Source organism: Amyelois transitella, chromosome 11 (genome assembly GCF_032362555.1).
Source record: "Amyelois transitella isolate CPQ chromosome 11, ilAmyTran1.1, whole genome shotgun sequence".
Lineage (NCBI taxonomy): Eukaryota > Metazoa > Arthropoda > Insecta > Lepidoptera > Pyralidae > Amyelois > Amyelois transitella.
In genome coordinates, this window is record NC_083514.1 from 3,268,151 (window position 1) to 3,286,076 (window position 17,926).

Genomic DNA, 17,926 nt, shown 5'->3' on the forward strand with positions numbered 1-17,926 from the left:
TAACTAATATGACATTATTAGAGCTCGCGTGCGTGCTTTACCTTAGACCACATCTTGTTTGCTATCAGGCAAATTCACTCAAATTTGTAGAATCATTAAATTCCTCCTATGAACCGGTCGCCGTCAGTACCCGTTATGTTATAGATTTTCCACTCATAAGAGAGTCTCTAGTCAGGGCGATTAGTACAAGTTTAATGACGTAATTATTTTCTTGTAAACGATGCTCTCCCATCAACTAGAAGTAAATTGAATTCCGGTAGACCGGTACAGGATGAAATTGTTTATGCCTCTTATAAGAGAAATTTCCTTGATCCTATATACATATAATTAGATAGTACTAAACTAATAGTGTTTTGGCATAACATTCTATTACGAATTGTAAAACACAAATTTCAACTAAAACAGGTTATATTTGAAATTTGTTTTTTAATTCGTCACTGTTACTCCATCATTGTGTTGGCTGTGTCTACCTCGGGACCTTCACTAAGGGTTGAGATCCGTGTTATGTGTGTGTAAAAAAATTGTCATGTCATTACCCACAAATAACCCTAAAGCAGCAGACTGTTCGTCGTTATTCATTTCTCGCAGGATTTCCAATTACTGAAAAACCTCCTTAAAGATCACATGTCTCCTTTGTAAGACTTGAATAATAAGTTGGCGGTGTTATTTGATGCGGAATAAAAGACGTCATTTTTACTTAAGGAAACCCAAAGGAAACATAAAAGAAAAGACAATATTTTTTCAATATAGTAGTACTTTACCTGTTTATATTTATATAAAGAATAATTGAGAAAGTAACCTAGGCTTTGTAAGAATACTTTCAAAAGACCTGTTCTTATTGTTCATTTTCCCCCTCTTTTTGTAACAGGACAGTTTTTAATCTCAGGATTTTCCGTTTAATGACGCCAGCCTATGACGGATAAGTCTGGAGGCGTAATGTTTCTTACGGAGACGCTTGCATTCATCTAGGAAATGCTAAACTTGAAAAATAGTCATGAAAATATAGCAATGTACTTACCTAAGTACACTTGATAATTATTCCGTTGCTTACGTTTGTTTCCTTTAATATTATAATAGCAATGACTCTAAAAGATCTTTGCTTTATTTATTACCCACGGCGCAAAAAATATGTATGTATTGTTAGAGACAAATTGAAATGATAGTTTTCTTATAACTCTCTTATTTTTGCGTGTCTCCGGAAGCACTCTCGTATACATTGGGCCCCGGGATCCAATATCCGGATAGCTTTCTCTGAACTGAACGTGCGCATTATCGTCGACCCATCGAGACTTCAAAGTTAAATCAATTCGTTCAGATAAGTTTATGTGACAATTTATTGCAAAAACCAGCCAGCTATCAGCAACATGCTTCGTCAAATACTTTTAGAAACATATTAGCAATACGCTTTAAAAAAAGTAGTTCTAAAAACAATATACGTACAAGTAAACAAACCGCAGTCGGTAAATCCCAAGTGTTGTATTTTCATAATCAAGGAAACAAAAACGCCTCATGTTTTTATATGATTTTCTTGCGCATTATTCCCCGCACAAAGGCGCTGCAGTTCTTTCAAGTTTCCATTTTTGTTCTCAAGTCTAGACGGGGTGGGGTGAGTTTTGCTGAGCCAGCCGTTTTCAGTGCGGTTCAGTGAGTAAATTGTTGCTCAGATATGAGAAAAAAGGTGGTGTAACTATCGGGATTTTCATGAAAAAATGTTAGATTTAGCAGGACATTTTTAAAGGAAATAGAGTTAAGTATTTTTTTTTTTTATTAATTGATAAAGATATTAATATCTGGATATAAGTAGAAATTATAGATAAGATAAGATTAAGGACTGATTTTACGTGTATGATACACACAAAATCACTCCTTTTCCCTTAAATTGTAGAGCAACATTTTAAAATCGTTAACCATAATAATTAAAAATTTAAAATTCGAATTTTAATTTAAAAATTTATATCATTTTATGCAATCCTGTAAAACGCACAATTTTTTATTGACTTTTAATTTCTCACGCTCATTCGAAATAGTTTCCGAATTAACCGTTAAGGCATGCAGATGGAAATGGCAGTACAAGGATTGCGGGTGCTCATGACGTACCCTGAGATCGTTATTGGCATGGGGTGCACACGCACTTTCAGTAATTACTCTTTCAATTGTAAACGTTGCTTGCCTGGGTGGACTCATTAACTAAGAACTCTTAAAAGTGGCCAAACTTTGTTTCGGTTCATTTCGTTAGGGATCAATGTAATTATATTTTGTTAAGAATTTGATAAATGAAAAATATACCAGATTTGAATACGCGTTTTGATACTTTTTGATACTTGCTACAAAGTTTTTTGATCAATCTATACTAATATTATAAAGCTGAAGAGTTTGTTTGTTTGTTTGTTTTAACGCGCTAATTTCAGGAACTACTGGTTTGAATTAAAAAAATCTTTTTGCGTTTATAGGGGAAGGCTTTAGGCTGTATAACATCACGCTGCAACCCTTAGGAGCATAGAAATAATGGAAAATGTGATAAAACGGTTATCTTATATATAAAATGAAATTATTCATTCTTGAGGGCTTTTATGATGGCCAAAATAACTATTCCACAAGGACGAAGTCGCGGGCACAGCTAGTTTTAAATAAAAGTTCTCCTGTCTTTTTATTGTTGGTTACAAGTGTAGCATGACATCAAGTTTAGATTATTTAGATTTATTTCGTTTTGCGTTCATACAATGTACTTACATTAAATGTCCCATTCTCCAAAAATGGTTTCAGCAAAGCGTGTTCTGCGAGACTGTTAACTTAGCAGAACGTAACTAACAAAGATTTACTTCCAAACTAGGAACACGACCGAAAATTCCTAGCTCTGAGTTAAAAATAACTGTTCTAGTTTATTAGCTTTGTATATTGTATTTTTGTGTTTGTTATTGTTACTCGGCGCCTCGCTTTTTGTCTTATTTCCTTTGTATGGAAACATAAGTGACTCCTTAAATGTAAATGATGTGATACAATACTGACGAGCGCGGAAGCTCTTTTATCTTATGCTTTTTTATATTCTACCATATAAGCATTTTGGAAAATGAGGACAAAGAACTTGGCTTGAAGAATTTTTGTGTGTAGGTTATGTTACGAAATTGTACATTTAGAAGAATGTTAATTCTAGGTAAGAACTTATATTATAAATGGGAAAGTTTGTAAGGATGTATGTATGTTTGTTACTCTTTTACGCAAAATCAACTGCATGAACGGAATTTGAAGAAAATCGGTACAGAGAAAAATGTAACCTGGAATAACATTAGTAAATACTTTTTATCTCGGAATTTCCACGGGAACGAAGCCCTGGGCGCAGCTAGTTGCTTATATTCTTTGTAAACTAAAAAATATTTTCAAAATAATAAAATAAGAGAGATATTTTGATCTTAAAGAGGGGATTTAAAGTAAATGAAATGCTATTCTATCCTACCACAATATTCTTTATAAAACTTTGTTGCTCTAACTGTTAAAAAAGTTTTCTGATTGTACATAATCTGGGGCTTCTTTCATATTATAATAATGTGACAATAACTAAGTATTAATAATCACACCTCCGTCACAAACTGAAAAGGAACCTTCGTTGTAACTAAGCAGACAGATGTCGCACTGTAAGTTATCAGCAGGAAATGTTCCACTTACTGACGTGAAATGGTAACGGAGGTATGAGTTATATGATATAGTAGCGATTTAAGTCCAACATACATACATACATATAATCACGTCTATATCCCTTGCGGGGTAGACAGATTTAAGTCCAATTTTGGTTTAAATCCTTAGTATTAATGTATGTATGTAGTTGTATTTATCCACTCTAATTTTCCATCATTTTTGCACTTTAGAAAAAAACTAGCCAAAAAATGTGAAAATTAATAGAATTTAAATGACTTTAATCTGTTTAACCCTATACTTATACAATATCCAAGTCTTAAGAAAAATAGATTTGTGTGTGTCTACTAGTTGATAAGAAGTAATGTTGGTAACGAATCAAATAATTTACGTTACATCTTTTTTGAAAACTATTATGTTAGTAATGTCGGTATTATGTCAACCGGACAATGTAAAGCATATAAATTTAATAATTATCACAAACCCATAAATAAATGCGCAGGTACCTATCGAAACAAAGTATATCTTTGAGGCCATTAATCCTCTCGCTAAATACACCCGCTATAAATTGCTCGTTGCTGTCACTTCCTAACCGTTCAATAATAACGTAATAGCCGCTATTTATAACGTTATACTGCTAATAACAGAGTGTGGAAACACTATCGCGAATTTCCGAACGATAGAACATGCTGAAATAACCATAGATTTATGTCAAGCTCATTGTGAACGATGGACAAAGAAAAACTTGTTCTAACAAGTTTACTTATTATTCGCAATGATGTCTTCTTTTGCCGTGTGGTTTCTAGCACAATAGAATAGGACCAGTCCATCTCTTTCCTATGGATGTCGTAAAAAGCGTCTAAGGGATAGGCTAATAAACTTGGGATTCTTCTTGTAGGCGACGGGCTAGCAACCTGTCACATTTGCAATCTCAATTGCCGGGAACCACACGGCATTAAATTAACTCTCTTTTTTGATATGAATACCAAAACGTATAACTTTGCTTCAGTTCTGTAGACCGCTCGAAGCGTTCAATTTAACTTTGTCTACTCTATTCATATCAGAATCTATTTTTGAATGAAAAACTTGAACGATACTTACTTTTCCAACTTATAATATTAGTTGAGGTTTATTACACGGCAATATTTTACGATACATAAGAAATCTATACGTAGCGTACTCAATGATCTCTGTACCATGGAGTATGTACTTGTTTACGAAGATATAATATTACACACTTGCATTATGTGCTCCACATCTATATCGATTAATCGTGTTTTATTGATTTGTTTTAATCGATTATCTTCATCGCGAAATCGAGGTTGAGATAGCGTGACCGTGATGGTAGACAATATTTTATTATTTTATCGGTATCGTGTCTTAATTGATTAATTTTAATAGGATTTCTGTGATGTTTATTACAAGTGCACTATCGTTTGTTACCAGGAAATGACGTTTTGGTGTAACTGTGTAGTTTTGTTGTGTATTTTATTTGAAAATTCGTATCGTACTAGCAAAGATGAGGGTCCGCTAATGTTTTGATATTAATGTGTAAAAGTGTGTAAACATGAACATGTCAAATAATTAAAAGAGTGGGTGTAAAAAGTTTTTTTTTTAATTTGCAATAAATTAATATTTATGCATTAAGTTCGTTAATAACAATAATTCTCATCGACCTACTTTCGATGCAGGAAAATATAAACATATATAACATTCTTCATAATTGAAAATTTATTAAAAATACACGTGAAGAATATCAAGTTACATTATATAAATGTCATTGCTTAGTTCTGAAACATGGCTATAAATTAATATTAACGACGGATGCAGCAGACAGCTTGCATTATATCTACATAGTTCCGTAATGTCCCTGATCAATGTGACCAATATTAACGGACCTCTAACATCCTATACGACTCTATAATTTTCGTGTAATAATCGATTTTTCCGGAGTTCAATTTATACTGGTGCTTTATGCTCCTAATGGACGACACCCACGAACGATTCGATTCAATTATTGCGTAAGTAACATGTGACAGGGCGTTTCTTCTTCATCGTAAGAAGTGAAATTGATTCGTCTAGTTTAAAAAGTATGTGTCATATGAATCAGCTCAGTGAGTAGTGAGGGGACAAGAATAATATAATTTTAAAGAGTTTTGTAAGTTTTTTTTTTTTTTTAAATGTTATCTGAGGTTTTCTAAGAAATACAATATTTTTAATTTATTTCACACAATCTTAATCTAAAGTAACGTAAGTAAAGGCTACCCATTACACTTTGGGAAAAGTTGAGATATAAAAGATGTTCAGACATAGTTATTGGTGCAAAATATATCTTAACAGAAACTTTTTGATTTACTTTCTTAACATTTTCATACATCTTGAACTATGCTCTAGGAAAACTGTGTGTTCTCGGCAAAAATGTTGAGGACTATTCTATAGCTTTGTAGAAAGTCCGATCATTTTACCGAAACGGATAACATTTTAGCCGACAGTGGTTTATCTCTGTAACTACAGTTCTGCAATAAAGCCCCTTTCAGACCTGTAATGCTAATGGCGGTACTTACGTGGTTAGGATTTAGTGGTATTTTCATTAGTACCAAGAGTATTATGGCACTCGAATAAGGTTTTTTTTATTGTTTTTTATCACTTCATTTTATTTTTTTGTGATTTTTGTGGTTACACGTATTCCCAGAAAGTGATTTGATATTTGTATGTATATTTCATCTTTTCATAAATACCTACATAAAATTATTCTATATTTTATTGTGCATAAATATACCTTGAACAATTACCAAACATTATGTGTTTTCCGTTAAAAACACATGGTAGGGTAAATAGAGCGAACGGAATCAAAATACTAAAGAGTGCGTCAACTTTTTGTTTGTTTATTTGTTTGTAATATCTTTATTGCATAGAAATTTACACAGTAAATAGAAAATAGAAAGAACATAGTTATAAAAGAAACAAATCACTATTAAACAAATTACTTTTATGATTGGATTCGATATAACTACATGAAGGTATATTAACCCATTCGTGTATAGTTCTACAATTGTATAGCAGGCACGTACATTATATTAAAAGTCATTCAACCTAAAATACATACACTTGGTATCTGCGGTATTTTCCATAATAATGTACCTGTAGTGAAATATTAATATGAAATTCCTTGGGGGAGCCCTGGCATGTTCTGGCCTGTTCAGGCTTTGTAAAAGTCGCTTACCCGGCTAGACGGACGATGTCCTGTATACCGCACTAAATAGGGCTAGGGTGCACAGAATAAAATTAATGTAAACAGAAGTCTTTCTCATCTATTAGAGATTTTTTTTATTTCAAATAATCTTAGATCTTATAGATCTTAAAATAACATTTAGGGATGTAAATTTCCTGCTTTAATGCTAGTCTGATAGCGAAGAAAAATACTTGTGTGCACCAGCTGCTTTTTTTTTTCGTGCAGGTAAAAGTCATTCAGAGGAAGGCTTATAAACTTGCAATCCTGCTTTCAGGCGATAAGCATCCTGTCATTATTTGACACTCAATTCCATCACTGCATACAGCTTATCGTGGCCTTTTAGTTTTACCGAGTCTCCCGAGGAACGAAAGTTAGCATGTACTTTTTTCGCGGGCCGAGCCGCGGGCGTGTTATAGTAAGAGATTTACGAATAGCTAACGTTACATACATACATATTTTCACGTCTGATAAATAGACGAGAGTAAGCTATTGGCTCTGTTTACCTCGCGAGGTAAGCGAATAGCTAACGTTCTGTTGTGTTTATACTATGGCTCGTCTGAAATCGGCGGCCACATGAAATACTCGTTGAATTTGCGCTGCGCATTTGTGATCGATGCTGACTGAACAGCGAACGGGAAATTGATAGCTCACCTGCATTGCTCGAAAACCATTTGTTTACTTTGTGTCTGTAGGTGGGTTTGTCTGCTGTTATTGGCTGATATTTCGGATGATGATTTGGATTATAAATCTTCGAAATCTTATTAACTTAGAACGCGAGTCTTGTTTAGAAGTGCATAGTAAATCTGTGGTTTTAAACTGGATAATTACTAGGTTCACGACACCACATCTGCTTAAAGCGTTACCAACCAAAACAAAAGTTCGGTATTTCATTGCGGAAAACTGTGTATAAACATGGGAATGAAGTCCTTTCTAATTATTACTAAGCACTTGCTTGAAATACGTCTAAAGTAGCGGTACTTGGTTTATAACCTTCCGAAACAGACGTTAGTTTAGAAACTAGTGGAACACAAGACACGAACTACGAAACTTCTATGTAGAATTGTACGTACATTTATCAACGGAAATTTTGAATGTATTTAGTATTTCAATTCCATTCCTTTTTTTGTTGTTGTTATTGTGAGTTGTTGATTTACAAACTAAATTGACGAAATAATATTTTCAATAAAATTTTCCATTCGCTTTTATCATTTAGTTGATCTGACCACTCCGAGTTAAAGAAATTTATTTACTTTAACTCGGACTTCTTTCATTTGGTTAGAACGACACGGCACTAGCGCCAGGTGTCTTCCCAGTAAAGGATAAAGACGTGCTATTATATATGTATGTATGAACCCAGCCTTCAAAAATAAATTAAACATTCCAACCACTGCACATTTAGGCTATGATCAGACAGTGGCATCCTATTTCAGAATTCTAAACAATATAAATCTGAACAATGGTGCGTTCATTCATCAAATATTCAGTCGGCGACTCCAGGCTTTGTGTTGAAACTTTCAGTTTTCAATTCACTTGTGTAGTTGAATGTATTCAGTGCGCATTGTACGCGCAGACACGGAATATTGGAAGTACAGAAGATTAGTTTGTTAAAATGGTCCAATACTTGTTATCAAACCGTAGGTAGAATGGGAGAAAACTGATAAATTACATTTGTATTTATCTATTTATTTTATTTAAATTAAATGCACGTAAAATGTGCTACAAGTCGACTTGAAGCCATAAGACATTCTCTGCCAGTCGAACTTTTGAACTAAATTGAGATGTAACTATTTCTCATAGAAACTGTCATATTACAATTATATTTATTTATTAAAAATATATTGCACTACAAAATAGAATAAAAGTATTATATTACTACATTACCTTTACAAGGAAATGGCCAGGGCTTTTGCCTGTGTCAAATTTTTAAAAATAAGGAAAATTTATGATAATACAACTAAACATCGATATCCGATTCGTACCATAAACACTCATAAGTATTAATAACAACCAGATTAAATTAGATCCAGTGCGTCACTTTTTTGATGCGAATTTTTATTTGAATTAGTATAGCTTTACTAGTAAGTAATGCGTTCATTTCAGAATAAAGAGCTATACCTGTGTTTGTTTTATTTTGTGTCTCAAACAAAAGCAGGAGGCTGCATTATGTGTTGTTCTGATTACATTATATGCTTTTACGGAAACAAAGAACACGTGTTCAATCTGTATTTAGTTAAACGCGAAAGTGGGCTTGTTTGTTTGTTTTTACGCTTTATTTTTACTTTTATTTGGATATAGATGGAAACTTGCAAAAGGATGTGGTCTACATATTAGTTCCATTTGCGCAATTGGCTTTATCACAGGTCTCGTTATCGAGAAGATTGATGCATTTGACTTGAAATCTTTTTATGAGTTGTATTCCATTGGTTAAGGGACTATGGTTTAATTCTTGCTCATAAATGCTATTAAATTTCTCCCAATAAGTAACGCATGTAACATAAAATAGCGTTATCACTTGGAAAGCTATAGAATTTTCAGTTTATCCGCAGTAATAAAACGGTTAACCCTTTCGTTTTCCGCGCAACGCATTAACGTTTTTATAATCGCGTTAACACGTTAATCGCCAACGGTGTCAAATGTCAGGGAAGCACTAAAAAGTAAATTAAACGCAACTTAGTAAACATCTAAACGAGGCCAGATAAATACTAAAATTAGCATTACTGCAATGACATGGAAACCAGCATTCAATGAAAAAATTATAAATACAAAGCCGTTATAAAACATTTTCTTTTTTCATACTATAATTAATCCTTTTTATACATACATATTTGTATATCAAATGTAATTGAACATTTGAACAACGCTCCGTATGCAAACAGACAGACGCGCTTAGATGAAAGCACATATAATATTTTAATAGGTAAGGGCGATATGAAAAGTGTTGTTAATTGGACCTGTTTGGTGTGTAAACAGATATAAAAAGCTCTTCCCGTAGACGGCGGGGTTTTGTTGTCTACGAGGACTTGCAGGTTGCAGATATACCTTACTATCAAAACTCGAAACGTTTCAGTACTTTTTCCTAATAATATACATTTATTTCCATATAGTGTTTTATTTTGGGCAGTGAGAAATAATTTGCTTGGGTTCATTTTCTCTGTATCTCTTCTAGCTTACCTTTAAAAAATGTAATGTTACGTTGTAATTTTTAATCAAAATTAAAAAATCTCGTCATTCATCTTTTAGATGATGGACTAGCAACCTGGCACTATTTGAATCTTAATTCCAAAATTGGTCTGTCTAGCTGAATCTTGCTATCTAGTCTTTCGTGGTTGTTAAATTAAGACACGATATATATTTTTTCCGGTCCCATCGTAACTCGAAACTCGAAATTGATAAAGCATCGAGTTTTACTAGTAATGCCGTAGCGTACCAAGCATTCGTAGCCGCCGAAGCTCCCGCCCGCCCTACAGTCGCGCCACGCTCCCCGTTCAGCGAACCCGCGCCCAAGCCTCTCTGAAAGCTCACGGAAGCTCGGTGTGTGAAGGTACCCTCTGTCTCCTTATTAACGGTTGGTATTTAGTATTTGATTTTAAGACTTTTTTTTTTTAAACATCGGAAGTTCGGTATGTGAAAGCGCCCTTAGTTTCAAATTTGAGTTGACATTTTGAGTGTGACTATTAGTTTTCTTTTTTGAAAATTTGCCGTGTCGAGACATCTTAAGAAGCTAACGAAAGCTCGGTGTGTGAACGCATCTTTTGTTTACTTATTAACGGTTCGTATTTTGAATGTGATTTTATATTATAAAATCACTCAGTTTAAATACTTTATAAAATTACTTAATATTAAGGTTTGCGATTGTTTCTTCAAGAAGAAAGAAAGACAAGCAGCTTGCCAGAAAACAGATATTGAAGATATTAAAAAGTACCATAGAATTTGCCTGAATACAACTTACTAATTCCATTGTTATTTCATGTTGAAATTATTATTAGTGGTAACAACTTTATCGATAGAGTTACTTCCTGTGCAAAACTATTTGCATAGATAACCTATTTTTTAATTCTATTTAAATTTAAGCTTGTTCAGTTTTAGTGCAATTTGGTCATATATAAGAAGAAATTAAACATCCAATCAGAGCTATGATTGAGTGCAAGATTATTTAAAAAAAAAAAAACTTACTTGTATTGACCTTATAATATTTCGTTTCTTACTTTATTGTTATTTCTGAATTGTAGACGTATGTTTAATTTGAAATTAACGATATAATTTTTTTTAACACTTTTAAGCAAAATTTAATTAACGTTAAAATATGTCTTATTTGCAAAATATAGTTTAATTAAAATAAAAAGAGATTGTTATTGAACATTATCAGGCACACTTTACTTCAACAATTACCTGTTTACAACGGTCAAACAAAATGGCGCCATAGGCTAGTGTTAATGAACAGGATAACTTCACAATAACAAGGAGTATTCGTTCCCATTCCTCAGTTATCATTCCGACCCCGGAATTGACGCTTGTCAGACTGTCAGTGTCACCTTATCTCTGCTAGTACGTCGAACGATTAATATACAAAGTTTTTGTAGAAAAGAAATTTACAATGAAATGAATTTTTGAACTTGTGTGTGTAGTTTTTAGAAGTTTTTAAGTTTTGATGTAAGTGAAAGAAGCAATCAAGATGATATCTGTAAGAGCTCCGGAAGATAGGCTGTTCAACTTCAAGTCTATCAAAGAAAAGTTTGAAGCGCGCAGGTAATTTCTAATACATACAGACATATGTATGTACATTGATCATGCCTCTTTCCCTAAGGGATAAGCAGAATCTACACATCTTTCAACATCTTATTACGATCTCTTCATTTTTATTTTCTTTCATAATGTCATCATGTGGTTATTTCATGGAAAAAAATAGCTATCGTCTTTCTTCCAGCGTCAATACAGATTACAACACTCTATGGAGGATCTTTTTGAAGCTTTTGACCAGATTTATAGATTGGGTAGCTCAGGTTGTTCCTGAAGGTTCTGTCCATCTTTATTTACCATTTTCCTTTATAAAACTTGTTTTATAACACGTATAGCAAATGGTTTTAACCAGCAAATAAAATAAATCTCTCTTAGTAATCATATCTATTTAAGGACACAGCTTTTTATGATGGAGTTTTGATAAGAGTTAATCCTTTCCATCCTTAAGTTCCCATCTGATAATACATAACAAAGTAAATGTTTAATGGTTTAGGCGTTTAGCTTATATGTATGGGACTTTTTATTAATATGAATAAGGAAAACATTCAATAATAAGTAGATACTATTGTAAAATTTCGTTGTGTTTGGACAACTCAGTTCATATAGTTACTATGGCTTTGACTCTGAAAGTCCGTTGTAAATGGCTGTTTAATAATTTGTTGTTGTTGTAACAGGTTGTTTAAACGTGTGTTGTTTTGTTTACAGGTTGGGCGGTGGTGTCCAACGAAGCGCCACGCATGCAGAGATGCCGCATCGCGGGGGCACCATTGCCGAAAGGTGAATATCATCTATCAAAGATTTAAAAAAGCTTTTAGATTAAAAAAGCGTTAAATCCGATCAAGGGTAAGGGTTATAAACTTGGGATTATTCTTTTAAGCAATAGGTTATTTATATGCTAGTCTGTCAATTTTTGAATCACTTTCATTCCATCATTAAATTATAGCTGAACGTGGCCATTCAGCTGTAAGGCCCCGTAAGGGATAGAGGCGTGATTTTATGTATGTATGTGATTATATGTATTTTTAGGTAGAGATAAAAATATAAGACACAAACTTACATGAGAATTACACTTGTATGTACCTATACATATAACGCGAGACAAAATCTTAAGATTAATAATTTTATCCTCAAATTATTAAATTTTAAACCATTAGGTTCAGTTATATATTCTTGCCGTGGAAAAATATGCAGTATACTAAAGCCATAAATGAAGCCTATTTTAAAGGCATCGAGAATGCTGATCCTGGCTTTAAGCGATAATAGCAGTAGTTAATTTGAGGCTGATGCATTTTAAGCAGCTCTAAAAATGTAACGTGAGGTTGGTCCACATTTTCGATCATACTAATATTATATGTAAATCCGAAAGTTTGTAAATATGTCTGTTTAAGTCTTTTACGTAAAGTCTACTGGATAGATTTTGATGAAACTTGAAATACGAATAGAATATAACCTGGAATCAAAAACATACTTTTTAAACGTTTTATTCTGACATTCTCACGAGAGCGAAGCCCTGGGGCGCAACTAGTATTATATTCGTTGGTTCTCACACATAAAAAAAAATTTTTTTAGTAAAACACAAATTCAAAAGCATTTCTTTTAGTTTTTCTTTCAGATTTCAAACGAGTACAATTGTTAGTTATAGAGTTAAAATCCTTTAAAAATATCGAGTGATTCATACAACTCTCAATGTCTCATGCAAAATTTAGATATTTTTACAAAAGAGTAGTTTCCTGTGCCTTTCAATGATTAAAATTAAAAGTACACGTCTGTTATTACTCGCATTCCTTTGTGTCCTTATCAGTGGAACCATTAACTCTAATGGGCTCGGATAAGACGTTCAAAAGGTTAAACTTTAATAGAATAATATTAAAACTATTGTTGTATAGGTAGGCATAGTCTATTATTATTTGGTATCACTTCGTACACCTTACTGTTATTTAAACAATAAATTATTGAATTATTTTGGATACAATTTTCATGGGAGAAAAAGAGTACGTTCTATTATTTTTTTGATAAACGAACTGCATTGTAATTTTTCAAAAAAATTATATGCCATGTGATTCCCGGCACCAATATAAAAAAAAATGGGACAACTCCATTTCTTTCCTATGGATGTCGTTAAAGGCTACTAACGAATAGGCTTATAAACTTGGGATTCCTCTTGTAGGGAATGGGCTGGCGGCCTGTCACTATTTGAATCTTAATTATACGAGTATCATTAAGCCTAAGAGCTGAAAGTGGTCTGTGTTTCAATACTGTCAGGTCGAGAGTAGCCCACTGTACCGACTTGTTTTTATTTAGAGATTGATGAAGCAAGAAAAGTATGCTATAAAAATTATCAGTTCTCTATTGTTCGGGTCGGGGATTGTTGTCTATTCTAGTTCTTATATTTGTACAGATTTAAGAATATCCTATTTTCTATAAAGTATTTGAGTCAGTTTTTATAACAAAAGACTATTTACAATTACAAGAAATGTATAGTAATGAGACATAATGCTGCAACATTAACTGGTTATATTTAGCACTTCCAAAATAAAATAACATCTTTGAATCTATACATACACTACCTATAATAAATTGGCCCTTTTTTTTCATTGACAAACTATGGCGCATATACTTTATAGCGCACGATTATTTTTCATATCCCTTCGTTCTACTTCCTCAACTAAATTGATACTCCATTGTGATTCTATTTGGTGTATTGGCCGTTTGCCTATTAGGGTATTGGGTTCTCCTCTAATAGCAGTATCGTTTTGGCGGCCATATTTTTCTATGGCCAATATTATAAAACAGTGTACACATTGGAAAAAGAAAAGACTTCTTTCTAAGGCTGTAATATTTAATGTCAAAATACAATAGGACTTATCCATTACTTATTGAGATGTCATAGAAGATATATGATACTACATATACTACAGATGTGAAAGAATGTTTTTAAGTTTGTTCGTCATTCATGTTAAAACCAGTGTACCGATCTTATAATTTTTTTGCATACATATTATAGTGTGCTTTTCACTCGGACTAAGCCGCGGGCGAAAGTTAGTTTCATGTAAATATCAACTCGTTTCTAAAGACAAGCAACATCAACAATGGAAACGTGTTGTTTGCAGGTTGGCAGCCCTCCAGGCAGCCGGCGCGAACGACTGGCGTGCGAGGGTGTGCCGCCTCAGCCCTGAGAGGGAGGACTCCAAGGCTATAGAGAGGGCCAAGAACAAGATCAACGTGAGTATCGAACTGATAAAATAAAGCTTTTATTACATATGTGTATATAAAACGCATAGGTGGACTGAATGGACTGAATCTATCAACGCATAGCCTAAATCACTGGACCGATAGAGCTGAAATTTGGTATGAAGGCTGTTATTATTACGTAGATCCGCTCAGATAGGATCTCCTAGAATTCTCGCGAGAAAGGAAATAAGCGAGATTTTTCGTTGTATACGGGCGGAGCCGTCCGTACTGTAGTCAATGTATAAAAGACGCGCGTAAATGTCTGGGAGACTGATAACGACGTATAACCGAAACAAGGGTCGCAGGTCGCTAAACTGAAATTTGACATCTACCTATGTCCCTTGATTCGAGTCATGTATTCAGATATTCTCACGAAAACGCGAAACAAATCTCAGAATCAGTTGTTGAAGATGAGGCGACAATTGCTCAGCTGTTACAATATGACCTTCCTTTTATTAGATCGTGGTTATCATTCATAATCTTAGGCAATCCAAAAAAATTATACAAATTTATCGCGGAAGCAATCGAACAAAAAAGGGATATGATAATGTCTGTTGGTACTATCAAAACGTGAGTTTACAAGAAACATCATTAAAATTGCAAAAAAATCTTTTGAAACTTAACTTTCATAACTATATAAAGTCAAACATATAACACACTCATACTGCCATTAAGATGGACAATAAAACTACTTTATGTCTCCATAACATAGATGGTTTATACAATAACTTATACTTAACAGATGGTACCCACTTCAAATTGAAGCTTTTTCCACTCAGCTCTGTAACTAAAAAAAGTTGCAAGGGTGATAAGAGCTACGTACATAGGGTTACTATACATTGATGACTCTCAGCTATTTTAAATACTTTCCCGGAGCGGTAGGCAGAGATTACATGTACGATCTGCTTTAAACATATTCGTGTATCTTTTGGCTCCGGCTACCATATAAAGTCTGCCGGCTACCTGACACTTATACGCCAAAATTATTATATCAACACTATGTAGTTCTACCTCTTTGACAAGATTTCCTTTGCACGAGTCACTCCCAATCGATATTATTCCACTAGCAAGGTCGTGGTACTCGGAGATATCTCAACTGTAAGCAAAAACGATAGAAAGTAATTCCCTTTTTTACTGCACACAACGAATTTCTTTCGCGTGGAATAATGTTTGTTATTAAATATTTTTCATGCCGCGTACGACGTTTGTGCCGTGTGGTTTCCGACACTTTGGAATAGGACCACTCCATATCTTTCCCGTGGATGTCGTAAAAGGCGAATAAGGGATCGGCTAATAAACTTGGGATTCTTCTTTTAGGCGATAAACTAGCAACCTATCACTATATGAATCTCAATTCGATTATGATTTAGACGGCCACTGTGGCGCAGCGGTAGTACGCTTGTCTGTGACACCGGAGGTCCCGGGTTCGAATCCCGACCAGGGCATGATGAGAGAAGAACTTTTTCTGATTGGCCTGGGTCTTGGATGTTTATCTATATAAGTATTTATTATAAAATATAGTATCGTTGAGTTAGTATCTCGTAACACAAGTCTCGAACTTACTTCGAGGCTAACTCAATCTGTATAATTTGTCAAACAAAAAAAAAAAAAATTCCATCCTTGATTCATACAGCTACGCGTTGCATTCTAGTATTTGCAAAAGATAAAGACGTGATCACGTGTTATATTTTTCATAATATTGATCTGATCCTGGACTAAGTAAATCAGGTTCGAAGCTATGCACGTCGTCGTAACTAATTGATCACCGATGCTCGAGTTTTAGAGTATGTAGGTAGTTGTACACGCCCTATAGTGTCACGATTTTAAATATTGTTAAAATGAGAGTGAAAGGTCACTGTGAACGTGTAAAAATAATTTAATTACATTAGTTGATTACACATGAATGACATTTCCGCTTTTCGCCTCAATTACAGCCCTGTTAGGCGGGCGTGGCCTCAAATCTCGCAAAAATACGCGGGCCTTGCCCTTTTATACTAATTTGTGTGTAATATATTATCATAACAGTTACCACCAGAGAATAAGTGAATGAATTATATTTTTTTTATAATTTCATTTTGTATCGTCCAAATGACCTCTTTTGAATAAATTACAAGTAAATTGTGTAAAAGTAGTGTAATTTCTCTTGACTGAAAATAAAATGCAATTGAAACCAGTTCAGAGTTTAAATCCATAATTTTTTCTCATTCTGAAGAAGACCAAAAAGCATGTCTAAGTATCAAAACGCCTAAAACAATGACCTACACGAAATTTACATACATACGAGTAGGTTAAAATAGAAAAAGGAATCCAAATTTCAATTTATAACATTTTTGTGTACTGTGGTAGTGTGTAGGCAACATTTTATGTATATATTTTTTAATTTCCAGCATCAACGATCAAAGACCATCCTTAATTTTACAGTGCTCAACCAGGTTATTAATCATAAATCCGGGAAAACACAATTATACGGAAACACCTTTAAATTTATATTATGCGAGTCGCGTGCCGCGCTCGTCCCAAATAATTTCCACCTGAAAATATATTTGCACATTAAAATATATGTATGACTTGTCAAAGAATTTCGACCTTAACAACGATGAACGTAAAGTTCTAATTCTAGAAACTGTTAACCCAAACTTTTTATTATATCTTTGACACTTTGTACTAAGGTTGAGAATTAAAATCGTAACTAGGTTTTGTTACTTATTACATAAATTGACCTAAAACTTAATTTTACCTTTTAGCAATCTAGTTTATTTGAAATATTGAAATTACTCTGTAATTTTAATTATAATGAAGAAGTCCATCAAGTTCGGATATTTTCTAAAACAATGTTATTCGTATAAATATTTGAACAGCAATGTTTTGAATTTAACACCAAGAAATATTTCCGTTTATTTATGTATTTTCCGTAAACACGTTTAAGAAAAAAGTGGGTGGTAAAATTATTTAAGGAACGCAAATCAATAGGTCGAATTCGTATACCTCAATGTAGTCCTTTAGGTAGGTACTGGTCACGAGCATAACAAAATAGATGGCAGATCGTAACCCACATTCGGGCGAGGGAATATTGGATTCGAACTATGTCTACCTGTACCC

The 17,926-nt window shown here is 33.6% G+C and overlaps 1 protein-coding gene across 3 annotated transcripts in view; it reads left to right on the forward strand.

The window, feature by feature from the left end:
- Positions 1-17,926, forward strand: part of LOC106134985 (supervillin) — a 158,041-nt gene that overhangs the window by 111,888 nt on the left and 28,227 nt on the right. For all 3 annotated transcript variants that reach the window (XM_013335139.2, XM_013335142.2, XM_013335141.2), the window contains 2 exons: positions 12,302-12,373; positions 14,707-14,818. In XM_013335139.2, the coding sequence (XP_013190593.2) occupies positions 12,302-12,373; positions 14,707-14,818 (184 nt within the window). The remainder of the gene's footprint in view (positions 1-12,301; positions 12,374-14,706; positions 14,819-17,926) is intronic.